The sequence below is a fragment of the Saccostrea echinata genome, unplaced genomic scaffold, assembly GCF_033153115.1.
Source record: "Saccostrea echinata isolate AGI-Se365-2 ecotype Australia unplaced genomic scaffold, CSIRO_AGI_Sech_v1 ptg000088l, whole genome shotgun sequence".
NCBI lineage: Eukaryota > Metazoa > Mollusca > Bivalvia > Ostreida > Ostreidae > Saccostrea > Saccostrea echinata.
In genome coordinates, this window is record NW_026889837.1 from 173,218 (window position 1) to 187,773 (window position 14,556).

Below are 14,556 nucleotides of genomic sequence, written 5' to 3' on the forward strand. Positions count from 1 at the left end.
TAATAGTTCAGTATTAGGGTCTAGCTTTAAATGGGTCAGCTATATGTCTGCATTAAGCCCATTCACATACTGCTGTATTTCATATAATCTACAAAGCACAAATACATGCAAAAATATATATACTGATATATGTTTAAAAATGTATATGCATGGGGAGAGTATAAGGTATCCATAGAAGTGATATATGTTTACCCCACCTCTGAATAAAATCTCAATGAAATTCTGGTTTGTGATCACCCTTGGTTGTCACCTGTTACATAAGGGGAGTGAAATACTTACTCATAGTCAGTATGGAGTTATCTTTCTTTTGTAACAAATAAACTCGGCCAATACACTGTCAAATCAAGTTATCATTCTTTAGTAAACAAAAATGGCTAAACAATATAACAGGGGTGATTTTCTGTTGCGGACAAGATTGAAAAAAACAACAAAAAACTATTAATTTTGTAAACCATAGATGCATGAATATATGTCAATGTCGTTGATGGGGTTAATTTGTTACATAGTCATGTAGTGATTGGGTACAAAATGATACCTTGTTAATTAATTTAATCCCAGAGTAGGCTTTCCTGACTCGGGGAAAATTTAATTATAGACCAGGTTTCATCCCATACACAGTCACAACTGTAACTTATAATGCATGGTCAGGTCAGGTGTATATCAAATAACTTTTTTATCAAATTTATTAATTTACAATGATATCTAGGAATTGATATAATATTATAGAAAAATATCTGTGAATTACAAAAATAACCTACCGTCACCGTTCTGTTTTACAGAATGCAGTCAGTATGGATCCCGGAGTAAGGAAAAGTCCGAGGGTCGCAGCTGGAAAAAAGAAACAAGGACAGGTTGTGTGGTCCATTGTCAAATCCCAGTTCCAGGCATTGGTAATTTTTATATCCACATCTACATTTTGCAGATACAGTGCTTTAACATTTGCAAAACACCTCCCTGAAAATGTGTTTTCAAAGGGACAAAGATGAAATTCATTTAGTAGTCTGAGATCAATCTCTAAGAATATATAACCAAATACCTCAATTAAAGATGTTAAAATAGCAGCTTAGATGCTAATAGAACAATTTTTTGAGAAGGGAGGCAATCCTTACTGTGATTTTGATTGTAACTGTACATGTAACTACATTAAAATCTATGTGCAAAGGGCTTTTTAACATTTATTGAAAGTTGGTTGTTTTCTGTTTATTTTCAGTGTAAAACGCTGGGTGGATCCAATGTTGAAAGCCTGGTTCTTACGAGCCATAACTACCAGTATTGCGGGTCAGCTAAAGGTACCAAGTTCCTGCAGGACAAGATTGCACTGGTAGATGGAGTGGATCTAAAAGGTATGTATATCTATGTGCACAGTGTATACATGATAAATGTTTCTACCATATTTCTTTGAGAATATCAAATTTTGGGACACATACATTTGCTAAAAGAGTAAATAAAATTGCCTCAATAATTGATGGGGGAAAACCTGTGAATTCAATTAGAAAAAAAAATTAATATTTTAACATTTGTAATTACAGTAAAAGGGGGTTCCCCCAGTAAGGGAGATAAATCTAAGATTGTCTGGGAAGTTGTGGAACAGCAGTTTGAAGCTTTGGTAAGTTTGTGTCAAATGAAACTTCTGTGAAATGGAAATTTTAACAATGTCTACTCTGAAAGAAAGACATCTCTTTACTTCAAAGATGCAAACAAGTAAACACAATATAAGATGATGAAAGGTATATCTAAGCTTTAAATATCTTCAAGTACTTGTTACATGTATTATGGTAAACTGAGCTCATCACTCATAAAAATATTAAATTAGTAAAAAAAAAAAATAATTTATATGGATTAATCGACAAAATGAGGATAAGTATTTATGTTTGTTAATATGAAATCTTCCTTTATACAGAGTTGTGGAAAACTGCCGGTCATGCCGGCAAAACCGACAAAAAATGCGTGTGACCGGTGAAAATGCTATCGATGTCGGTCCAAATGACCGACCCCTTTTTTGGTTAAAGTTTTTTGTTTTACATTTATCATCAGCGCATTTCCCAGCTTAATTATCGTACCTCATTTTCTAGGTTAATGTAATTTCCAAATGCATAAGTGTTTCAAAAAAATATGTTTACTATGCTGAATTAGCATTGTCACCTGCCCAAAAGCGGTGAAATCTAGTATTGTTATAATGGAGGAGGACTTGGAAATGGAGACTGAATGTTATATCATTATTAAGTAAATAGATGTTATGCTTTTTTTTTTTTTATTTTGCGACTTACTATTTCGGACCGGCAAAATCACTTTGGACCGGCTTATTTTGTCTTCTTGCCAGTCCGAATGACTGGCTATCTGAAAAAGTTTTCCACAACTCTGTTTATAACAAATACTCTGTTACTCCTGAAATTGCCTCTGAATTGTACTGTGCTTTTATACTTTCTAGGTTAAGTCCCTGTTAGATCTGGGGGTGGAGACTTTGATATTAACAAGTCAGATGACCAAGGACACAGGCTTCTGTGGCTCACCCCAGGGGCTCAAGTTCCTGAAGGACAATCCAAAATTAGGACAGTTTTTCATGGCATACTGTGCAGGTAAGATGTCAGGGAAAAAATCCTTGAAGTTGTTGTTGTACTTGTTTTGTCATGATGAGTTGACTGGCTTTTCCAGTTGAACTTATGTCTAAGCAGCATATGTAAAATAAAGTGTTTTTTTTTCCCCCAATTTATGAACCTTCTGTGTTGGATGCCGTTTGTTTTCTTTACAAAAGAACATGACCAAACTCACTTTGTCAGCTTTTTGACAGTTTTTGTCTGTGTCCTGTCATAAACAAAGGGGAAGTAGAACTATCCTTGTAAATGGTAATTCAAAATTTACTCTGACTATAAATCAACTTACAGAGCTGTGACAATATATAGTATTTTTATTTGATTATTTCTTAAAAATGATAACAAGTTTGCTGAAGTGAAATCTTAAAAAAAACAAAAAAAAGCAACATATTTTTCTAGATGAACTTAAGAACTAATTGTAAAAATTTAGACTGTTCCATTTCCATTGACCTGAAAGCAATTTTTTTATTACTCTCGGTGGAATGGTACTTAGTTTTTTGACCTACAAGCATTAAACAGGCTGAGAGTGTACATATATGTCTGTCAGCATTGGCAAAAATTGTTTTGAGAGGGAAAGGAGAGGGCAGCAAAGTAAAAATTTCATGAATATTGTATACAACAGACTAGGAAAATCAATAGCTGGGGACATTCTGATGTTTAATACACATCATATGCACTTTGTGTATTTCATTACTGAAAGGGAAATAACTCTAAAAACCAACAAACGAAATTTGAGATATAGAAAATCAAAAAAAGTTTGGTGGAGAAAATAAATGCCATATTAGTTCCACAGAAATTTGAAATGAATTTTTCAGTGTTTAAGAATTTGTTCAGGAAGAAAAGGCAACAAAAAGTACTTATTTTGCACAAGGAAATGGATGCATAAATATATGTACATTTGGTCACTGATTGGGAACAATAACATCTTACCACATCCAAGCAAGGTTCTTTTTTTGTACTCATTGTAATTGTGATTCGATACACCAGGAATTAATCTAGGTCATATGTACTACCGATATTCGGTATTTTTCCCCAAGAGAAAATTTTCCCATAATATCTCATTTTCCACTCTTTTGATGAGTAAAAAAAAATTCCCCTTATACTCTTAAAAATCTCAAATAATATTTTTTTTTAATTGTGGAAATTGTATCAAATTCTTCGTACATGTAAGACCTGGTAATGTCATTCGAATTATTTTAGAATAAGTTAATTTATGAAGTATCATGTTGCACATAGATGGCTATTTAAAATATTGAAGAAAGTACATAAAAAATAAATAAAAAATAACTATCACACTTTGCCAAACAATTATGAATAATATAGATAATTATGAATTAATTTATACAATAGTTATACAGAAATGATAAATAATTTCAAATATAAAAGAAACTTACACTAAAAGACTACAAAGATAAGACTATGTTGTACTCCTGTACAAGATGTGATGGCGTCTTTGCCATGGTATGCCTGGTGTATCTCGACACCTGTACATTTTGATGGATGCAAAAATGTTTTACCTTCGGCTGGGGACCTTTGTCCCCCTGCAGGGCTCTGGGCCCCCAGACCCCCAACTGATTTTCCTAATTTCTCATAAAACGGTTGTTTTCACCAAAACCTGGATTAATCTCTGTACATACACACGTTTTTCAGCTTTTTTGCAAATAACATAAAAAATGAGTTTTAATTAACATATAGATAATCTTATATGAATTTAAAGAGAATTCATTTTACATTTGTGTATATTTGTGTGATAACTGTGTCATATTTTCACCAAAAATTGTTATTTCATTAGATTTCCTTACTAGTCTTGGTGTTTTAATGTTGTGAAACTTTTCTACAGGAAATGACATGAAAAAAGCACAGGTTCCAGAGAAGTCAGTCCTAACAAGCTGGTTTTCCCAGTTCACTGGTGATAACAAAGACGAAGAAGAGACCGAGGAAGACGAAGAGGAAGAGGAGGAAGAAAAACCAGCAGATGCCACGCCCAAAAGAGGGCGGGGTCGACCTAGATTGACACCCAAGCCAACGCCCTCAAAGGAAATGCCTAGCAAACCAGATGACCAGCCAAAGAGGGGGAGAGGAAGACCGAAGAAGAATCCGGATGATGGAGAGACACCTGCAAAGAAAAAGGAAACACCAGTTCCAAAAGCTAATGGGGATGTTCAGGAGAAGGAAGTTGAGGAAAGTCCTACAGGGCCAGGTAAAACTAGGCGTGGCACCAGGGTGACTGACTTGAGGACAAAGTTAGATACATCAGTAGAAGAGTCACCAAGCGGGGAGAGAAAGTCTACAAGGAAGAAGACGGTATTTACCTGTGACGACTGCAAGGAGACTTTTCAGATGGAGTATTTGTTACTGGTTCACAAAAAGAGGTGTAAGAGGGAGTCTCTTTTGACGTCACCTCCAAAGACAGTGAGAAAGACATCAGCAAAAACTGGCACTCCCCAGAAGAAACCAGCAATAGCTGTGGCAGGTGGTTCACAGTCCATAGCTATTGTAAAGAAAATGGAGACTTCAAATCAAGGAAAGTCTGATCAAGAGAAGAAGAGTGTTGAATCTGGTCCAACTCCAGTGGATATCAAGACAATCATTGTGGCAGGTTCAGAGACCATAGTGGTCACAGAAAGTATAGAAGACTTAACACGTTCCATTCAAGGAGTTATAGAGCCTTCAGCAGACAAAGTTGAGGAGGTGAAAGAAGATGGTGAGAAAGTGGAAGAGATGGAAGTAGATAAAGAGAAGTCTGAAGAAGGACAGAATGAGGAGTCTCAGGCAGCAGATCAAGAGAAAGAAGAGGAACAGGAAGCAGAGGAGGAGGAGATGGAGGAGGAGGAAGAAGAAGACGATGGTGGGGAGTGGAGACCATCTCAGTCGGATGATCCTCCACCAGCTAAACGTCGTCGAGGAAGAGGTCCCAGTAGAAGAGCATTAGCAATGATACAAGATGACGATGAGGATTACAAAGGATCTAAAAGAAAGAGGAAGATTCTTCTCAATATGAAACAAGCTATACAGGTGCTGAAGCTTACTCCGAAGCGAAAGGTGCATCCTGACTCTGGAATGGCGGAAGTCAATCGTGCAGCAGATAAAATAGATGCTGAAGCTTTGTTGAAGTCTTCAGAGGAGATTGCACAAGCTGAAAATAATGAAGAAGCACAAGCTGGACAAGAAGCCGCAGGTGAAGGAACAGAAGAAGAAAAACAGGAAGAAAGCCAGGCTGGAGAGGCAGAGAACCAGACAACAGAGGAAGGGGACCAGAAAACAGAGGAGGCAGAAGTAAAAGTGAAAGAAGAGAAGCTGCCCTTGAAGGTTGTGGTGGAGTCGATTCCTTCTGATGAAGAGAGGGAATTATCTGAGGCTGATTATCTTGATGTGGCAGAGATTGAGAAGATGGTGGACTTGACATCATCAGACTGTGCTATTTGTGGAATGCGTTTTAAGGTTTGTGATGTCAATTTTATACTAAGAACTAATACAATTTATAGAAGCATTGAAAATGATTAAAGCAAACATTGTTTAACTACTGGTGATACTAAGAGACTTTATCAAGTTCAGGACATACTTGAATATATATATTTTAAACACATCACATACATATTTTAAAATGTTCAATCACTTTCAAGATACTTGTTCAGTTTTAAATGAAATGGCACATCCCATGTATATTTTAGGTAGAAAGCCTGAAATTTTCAGAGATGTATGAACATTATTAAATTAACCATTTTACTGAAATTTTCAGGATCCCAAATACATGAGGAAGCATCTGATCACTCATTCTGGTCAGAAGAATTATGGCTGTAATGTCTGTAAAAGAAAGTACATGAGGCGGTATGACCTTCACCAACATCTCATCAGAATGCATGGGTGGATCAAACTGGGGCGGGGCCAGGTGGTGGAGTCTGTGGATGATAACTATGAACCAGTGTTAACACCTAAAACTGACTCTAAAATGTTTGATCCTTCTGAGGTAAGCAAGAAGTATGAATAATTCATTTTCAAAGGAATTAGGAATTGAAATGATATAATTTTGAAGTCCTTCTAATAAAGTAGACTTTGGCAGATTGTTTTTTTTTTCTCATAATTTTTTCATGTTGCATACAGAAGGTAATAAAATTTTAATGGGAAAAAGTAGCCCATGAAAAGAAATAAGTTGTGTTCAGATTCTCTTTTTGCACATCTGATCAACATGATCAAGGCAAATGTCTTTGTGTAAGAAATGCATGTAAGTTAGATATGTTAAGAATACATTCATTGGTCTTTGTGAGTTTCCTTTCTTTTTTTATGCATTATTAAAAAGATGAGAAAGAAAATAAAATGCATGCACATTAAATGTGAAATACTGTATACAGGGATTTTTTCTCCATTTTGCCCTTTTTGCATTGTTGTCAGACAGAGTTATCTCTCTTTTAACACTACTATTTTTATTGTCACCTGCATCTGGGCTAATATAAAATAGAGCAAATCATTTGCAGGTGTGATAGGATGAAAATAATGTGGCCAGAAAATAATTCTGTAATATACAACAAAACTTTTTGTCTACAGGAAATCCAGAACGAGGAGAGTCAAGACAGTACATTGACAGGGGACGTGTTGGAGGAGGGGGAAGTCCGCGACATAGGCATGAAGACGGAATCCCTTGACAGCGTGAGCCCGGACAACGTCATCTACGACAATCGACACAAACAGTTCGGAGAGCACAATTGTCCACACTGTACCTTCACCTGCCAGACTATCCTTGACCTAGATATACACCTGGAGGCCGATCATTACATGCATGACCCATTTCCATGTAAGTTCTGCCCAACTCGGTTCGACAAGTATACTAAGCTTCAGAGACATGTGTCAGCTGCACACCCTGAGAAGAGGTATGGTTGTAGTGTGTGCGGGAAGCTGTTTAAGTATTACTACACGATGAAGGAACATGAGAAGATTCATACAGATGAGAAGGCATGGCTCTGCGATTTCTGTGGGAAGGGATTTTCTCTACAGGTATATACATACTTTGCCTTGCTTGTATATCTGAATCAGGTGCATATATTATTTCAAAAGTGATATTCTTGCTAGTAAGGAGGGTTGTTCCAGACTTGTAACAAGTCTCTAAATGTACATGTATTAATAAAGACTATTGAATATTTATGCAAAAGTTAATATGCATTAAAGAAGATATTGAAGATGTGTTATAATTTTTTTTCATATTTAATCTTCAAGCCAGTTATACTCTTTGCTTGTAGAAATATCTGATAAAGCACAGGGAGAGGCATGATGCCATTCCTGTAGACGAGAGTGGAAGTCACAAGTGTAAATACTGTGACAAGAGCTTTACAGAGGTCAAGTAAGTCACATAATCCATAGAGGTCAAGTTAGTCACATGATCAGTTTATCCCCATGTATGTCACATCAATTTATCCCCAAGTAAGTCACAAGATTATTTTTCTATCCCCTTACCTTTAATCAATTTCTATTCATTTACCAATAGAAATTTAATTTATTGATGACTGTCAAATAATGTTTTCATATGTCTTTCAGTAGCATGAAAGTTCATGCATCATTCATTTCCAATAGTGAGATCTAATAAAAACCAATTTTGTCAGACAGCTAACTCTTGATTTTACTTTGTGGGTGCAAGCACACTCATTTAATAAAATTATAGTCTGTGATGGCGTCTTTCCTCAAGAAAAGTTAATTCATCTGGTGCTGTAGAATATCATTATAACATAAGAAAAATAAACTGTACATTTTATATTTTGGTAACAGTTGCACCAGCAGTAGCTAGGGCATTTGTTTATCATTTGTGTTTCACAGATAAATAGATTGTCCCATAAAAATCTAAAAGTTTGCTTTTCTCCCTGTTAAATATTAGACATTGCAACCTGATAAGCAATATTTCCGTATGATGTACATTTAAACTGTACCAGCTGATTGGCCATTTTTCTCTCATTTCTTTTTATTTGTAAGGATTTCAGTAATCTATGTTTAATTTGATAGGCTGTACCAGATCCACATGAGGACTCACACAGAGGTGCCAGACAGGATCCACCAGTGTAGCATGTGTCCTAAGCGGTTCTTTAAGATCACCCACCTAAAGCGCCACATCATGACCCACACCAAGGTCAGGATGTACAAGTGTGAGGTCTGTCCAAGGTCGTACAAGGACAAGGTAAGTTTCTTTCTAGACAGTGTACATATTGTGGTACATATATATGAAACATATTGGTCCAGTTTTTTTGCAGTATAAAGATTTGTATCTTTTGTGAATTTTCTTCATTTGTAATTTTCTGAATTTTTTTCTTCTAAATAATATTGACACAGTATGAAGTTTGTATGAAAATGTGAATTTTCTGAAGATGAACTTTAGGATTATACCTTGTAATACACAGTATTAGTATGAATTTTCAAGAGAAGCAACTCCTTCCTTCCTTATTAGGACACACTAAGGAACCATGTAAAATTCTGTCATCCACTATGTTTGTTGAATTGTTCAAGAAAGATAACTCTTTCCTCTTTACTAGGACACCCTGAGGAAGCATGTAAAGTTCTGTCACCCGCCTGAGGGGGATGAAGTTGAGGAATTCCAGTGTGAGCACTGTGATAGGAAGTTCTACAATAAAGGGCACCTAAAGAGACACATGGTCAAACACACAGGTAAGACAGGGTTCAGGCAATCAAAGGTCATGGTTGAGTTTTGATCATATATTGATGTTCTTATATGTACAAATATTTGTTTCTGTAGGAGAGAGGCCGTTTGTGTGTCCACATTGTCAGAAAGGATTCGGGGAGAAGAAGAGTTTGGAGAATCACATCAGAATACACACAGGTATACAGGAGTTTATATATATAGCTGTCTGTAGAAATCGGTATCATACACATTTATGTAGAGGATGTCTATAGATCCTGTAGGATTCTCTTTGGGGATTATAGCTTTCTGTATTTAAATGTAAACTTGAATTTAAAGCATTTTCACAAGCACTGTCCATGATATCCTTTAGGCTATTACAGTAAAATTTATCTGAACTCGCCTTGGAAATTATTTTAAACATTTTCGAGACTTCATCAAGAGCTTTACAATGCATTCACATTCAACAAAAGGCATCGTAAAATGTTTTTAACTGATGGGAAAACAATCAGAGAGATCTTTGATTTTTGCTGATTACAAATAACATAATGTAAAAAAAAAATAGTGACATACATGTATGTACAAATAAGAAATCGATTTATAACACAGGTGAGCGTCCATACGAATGTCAGGATTGTGGAAAACGCTTCATTCAGCTGTCACATCTCAGACGTCATAAATATCTCCACACTCAGGTAAGATGGAAACTGTACTTCTTATGCCACATGTTTGAAATATCTCAAAGGTGTCAAGTTTTTGATCCATTTTTTATCTACATCTCAATGTTTGTTTTTGGTGTTAAAATCCAGTAGGAATTGAAAGAATTTATATTTTTAATTTTTCACAGTTTGTTATTACTTGTATCACCATTTCATTTTGTAAAAATCTTATGCATTTACATGTCACATGTGTGCATTTAGAAGATTGGTGAAGTGCAAATATTTTATCAGAAATCCAGTTCATACAATAATATGGACAGAAATCCCAATAATCTTATTTTCCAGAGTATTTATGCATTAGCATATTTAAAAATTTGAAATTTAAATTTTAAATTTGAATGTTCTGCACATAATTTTTGTAAAAGATATTTTTGGTCAAATTGCCAGATTCGTAATGAGGTTTGTAAGGAATGTGGGAAGCGTTTCTTTGAGAAGGCTGACCTACAGAAACACAGTCGAGTCCACAGTAAAGAGAGACCGTTCAAGTGTGACCTGTGTCCTATGTCATTCACCCAGCAGAACATCCTCAAGTGTCACCGGCGACGACATACAGGGGAAAAACCTTATGTCTGCGACATCTGTGATCGGGCATTCACTCAGGTGAGAAATTAAGATTTCTTTGAGTTTTCAGTGAAATATTGTACAAACCACAGTTATTCAATGAAAAGAATGTATAAGAAGAAATAATTTTTTTTTTTTTAATTTTTCATAAAGTTTTATATCAACTGTAAGTCTAATATCAGCTATTAGTCTATATCAGTTAAAAGTCTAGTAACAACTTTAAGTCTAATATCAGCTGTACGCCTAATATCAGCTGTAAGCCTAATATCAGCTATAACTATATCAGTTATTTCTTATAGCAGCTTTAAGTCTTATATCAGCTATTAGTCTGTATCAGCTATAAGTCTGTATCAGCTATAAGTTTAATATCAGCTGTAAGCCTAATATCAGCTATGAATCTTTACCAGTTATTTTATATTGTAGATGGGAGCTATGCAGTGTCACCGTCGTCTCCACACAGGAGAGCGGCCCTATAAGTGTAAATACTGTGGTCTGGGCTTTGTCAGTAAGGAGAGGATGAAGTTCCACACATACTCCCACACTGGGCAGAACCCCCACATCTGTCACATCTGTGGCAAAGGTAAGGAAGGGTATACAGACTGAATTTGCACTGTCAATTTGTCTGTTTCCTGAATTATGGAATTTCATCATACTTTCTTGTCAAGTCATTTTTGTCAAAGAGCCAAATGTTGGGAATTTGTCAGCTTTTTGAAATTTCAATATTTTTACAAAAAATATTTCAAAAAGCATGTGTTGGAATTTTGCTTTAAACACATATTTAATGTGTACAAGTATAATTTGTACATTTAATTTCATCTTCAATGATATATTTAATGTAGGATTTAAATGTAGCATTCATTTGCATTTTTCGCTTATGAGTATATCATTAAATATTGGTATAACCAGTTAATTTAATAAGAATTGGTTGTAGCTGTGCATTGAACTTGAGCAGATATTTTTCCCTGCAGAATTCTATCTGATTTATGCAGAATCTGTTTACAGAATCACCTGTACAATTATGACAGGATTCACATATTTACATTTTTCTTCACAGGATTCCGCCTTAAGTTCAAGCTTCAGAGTCACCTGGACAATCATGATGGTATCTACAGACATCAGTGTGACTACTGCAGTAAGGGGTTCTTAGAGAAAGCCAAGCTTAACCGACACATCAAACAGATACACATGCAGGAGCCGGTCAGGACCAAGATTGTGTCACTGTAAGTAGATAGAACTGTTGATTTTGGATATGTGTAATCAGAGAGATTAAAAAATGGAGATGTGAACAGTATTTGTAGCATAAAAAATCTCTTTTTGTGTGACAGAACTGGGTAAATACTAATACATGTAGAAGTTTTTGATGTTGGGAGAACATTTTCACTTTGCCCACACACAAGCATAGATTTATAACAGGAAGCATAACTCTTGCTACTTTGTTCACAGATCTAAATTGGTCAATTGATTTTGTAGTTGAGGTCTTATTCTTTTAAATGATTAAAATATTTGATTCTTATATAAATGTGGGTAAATGCAAAATTAAATGATAAAAGATGAATTATTTCAGGAAAAAAATGTATTTGTGTATAATATAGATAAAATGTCAAGGAAGATAACTCATGCGAATTTGTTACCAATAGCTGCTAAAGTGATTGTTTAAAAAAGGGTAAAGCATAAATATGTTTCTACAAATGGAATATCAACAATTTTAATGTTTCAGTGATGGTCCAAACATTCAGACCATTGAGGAGGATGGTGTAATCACAGTTATCCACACCCCAGCCTCCAGCGTTAGTGAGAACAACATCGTACAGTACATCCCCGTCTCCACCGCCGACAATCCCCAGGAAGGGGTCACGGAGGAAGTGGTCGAGACTCATGTCACGATTCCATTCGAGATTAACAGCGAGGGTCAACCAAGCGAGACAAATTCAGCCGTGTCCACGATCCAGTTTGAGGCTGACGGAGAGGCAGCCCAGGCTACAGCAGCTAATCTGGCGGCACTGTATTCAGGGGAGGCCACTCATATTACCATGCCGTCAGACAGTATCATTTACCAGGGGGACGAGAATGGGGAAGAGGTTGTGTATGTGGTTATACCAGAGGATAATCAAACTGTCATACTGTCATAGGGGGAGGTGTTATTGTAGTAAGGGGTGAACTAATATTATGATCAATGAAATATGAATCATACAAATTTTTAATGGGGAAAGTGTAGGCATTTTTTAACAATAAGAGAATTCATTATCATAAGACATGAACTTTATATTGTCAAAAATGTGGCCTATATCAGTGTCAGAAATAAATTGGTTGTATCTGGATTTATGTAAGTTATATTGCATAAAATATGTTGACATGGGATTTTAATTATTAAACATGCACTTAAATATTTTAAAAACAATTAGGATTAAAAACTGAAGCTGAGCAATTATGTCAATGTATTGCATATGTAAAACCAATTTTTAGTGTATCTCCATTTTGATAAAGTATCAATACTGTACATCCTTTTGTGACCTGATCATAAATTCACTCAGGGATCTGAAATTTTCATTTTTCTTCCTTGAGTGAGATATCCAAATATTTTAGTCTTGTTTCTCTAACTTTTTTTGTCTTATTTAATAAAGTTGAAATTCAGAATTATCTGATTTGAAAATGTTCTTATTTGAAAATAAATGTTATCAATGATACATTTATATATGTATTTTGTTTACTTTAACGTAGAACCTACATTGTATGGCTAGTGTTGTACCGATGATCAGAGAAAATCAATTGTTGAAAAAATGCAACCGATCTTGATGATCAATTATTATTTTTCATAATTGATCATTGGAAACGTACATCTTGTAAAATGCATTCCAGAATTATCTGTTCCCAGTTTAAAATTTGTTTCTTTGTAATGAAAGAAAATGGCATCTGCACACCATACTTATTTGTCATCTAGCCAACTAGCACAAAGCAGAGGTGATTAAGAACCAAAAGGTGCATATATACATGTAGAAAGTGTAAAAGAAGCAAAACAATAATATGGTGTAATTATGTTTGCATATTATTGTACTCTCCCAACTACCTCTCTGTGTACATGACCTCTGACCCTGGCCAACACACATAATGGGCATGTCACGTGATGCTCCGTCTTAGGCGTACTGAAGCTTCAGTCCTGGTCCTGAAGTCTAACAAAGAACACTTCCTTATTCCTGTTTTCCTGTCTACGTTATTGTTTGTGTGTTATTTTCCATGATGTATGCCTGGACTCGCCCATCCTATGTATCTTTACCATGTTTTGCTGTCGCCTGTTTAAGGTAAGGCGCCAGCCTTTATTATACGCATATCGAGTTAGTATAACATATTAACTAGGTTACACGACAACTAGCGTCGCAGGTAGGATTTTCCTACTTTTATATGATTTGCAAACTACTGTTTAGATAAAGAATTAAATGCGGTGTATGCATATTTTGCCCCCATAAAAGTCAAATTCTGAAAATTTCTAGAAATGTACTGAATTGTATACATAATATGAAAAATCTGAATAAACAAAAAATTAATTTCGAAGAAGGTTATTGGCAATTTTTGTGTCTGATGTCGCAAACTATTTGGATTTTGCGTTATTTTTCAGAAGGAGGACAAAATGGACAAATTTTTACTACATTAATTATAGAGTGCAAACCTGCTCCATAACAATATTTCACATATTTCATTGATATCATCATTCTACGCATTATATCAAAACATTGAGTTGGAGCAGAACTGCGCTCTGTGACTTTTACTCAAAATATCGACGTAATATTCGATTTACAGTCACTTCGTACACAAACCGAGTCGTACACAAACCAACTCGTATACAAAAAGTCAAATCGTACACAAAAAAAAAGTCAACTCGTATACAAACCAGAAGTCAACTCGTACACAACTCATACATACGTTTTCCTATGTGATTTAAGGTAATATTTGCCATAGTTTCCAAAAAAATTGAGAAGTCAACTCGTACACAAATGTGTTTTCTGTACATTTTTAACTAGTTTATGCCTCTGAATTTCCATATACCATATGCGCGATGCGATGCGCAGATTAATTTGTT

The 14,556-nt window shown here is 35.3% G+C and overlaps 2 protein-coding genes across 2 annotated transcripts; both read left to right on the forward strand.

Annotated features, from left to right (window-relative positions):
- Window positions 1-791: 791 nt before the first annotated feature.
- On the forward strand, window positions 792-5,096 carry LOC133177172 (uncharacterized; the record flags this gene model as incomplete). The annotated part of the gene is made up of 5 exons (XM_061312264.1): window positions 792-890; window positions 1,211-1,343; window positions 1,530-1,606; window positions 2,429-2,576; window positions 4,432-5,096. Coding segments are annotated over exons 1-5 (1,122 nt in total), but the record flags the coding sequence as incomplete, so codon positions are not given.
- LOC133177176 (zinc finger protein 234-like) lies at window positions 5,087-13,002 on the forward strand. The gene is made up of 12 exons (XM_061312265.1): window positions 5,087-6,032; window positions 6,331-6,558; window positions 7,134-7,580; window positions 7,823-7,923; window positions 8,577-8,748; window positions 9,101-9,233; window positions 9,322-9,405; window positions 9,814-9,899; window positions 10,311-10,523; window positions 10,908-11,064; window positions 11,539-11,704; window positions 12,202-13,002. Exons 1-12 carry the CDS (start codon window positions 5,097-5,099, stop codon window positions 12,611-12,613), a joined length of 3,135 nt encoding a protein of 1,044 aa, XP_061168249.1. The 5' UTR covers window positions 5,087-5,096; the 3' UTR covers window positions 12,614-13,002.
- The last annotated feature ends 1,554 nt before the right edge of the window (window positions 13,003-14,556 follow it).

Coding starts and splice junctions, on each gene's coding strand:
- LOC133177176 (XM_061312265.1), top strand. CDS start 5,097: ATGGAGACTTCAAATCAAGGAAAGTCTGATCAAGAGAAGAAGAGTGTT. Junction 9,406..9,813: donor TCACATCAGAATACACACAG/GTATACAGGAGT, acceptor TTTATAACACAG/GTGAGCGTCCATACGAATGT. Junction 10,524..10,907: donor GTGATCGGGCATTCACTCAG/GTGAGAAATTAA, acceptor TTTATATTGTAG/ATGGGAGCTATGCAGTGTCA.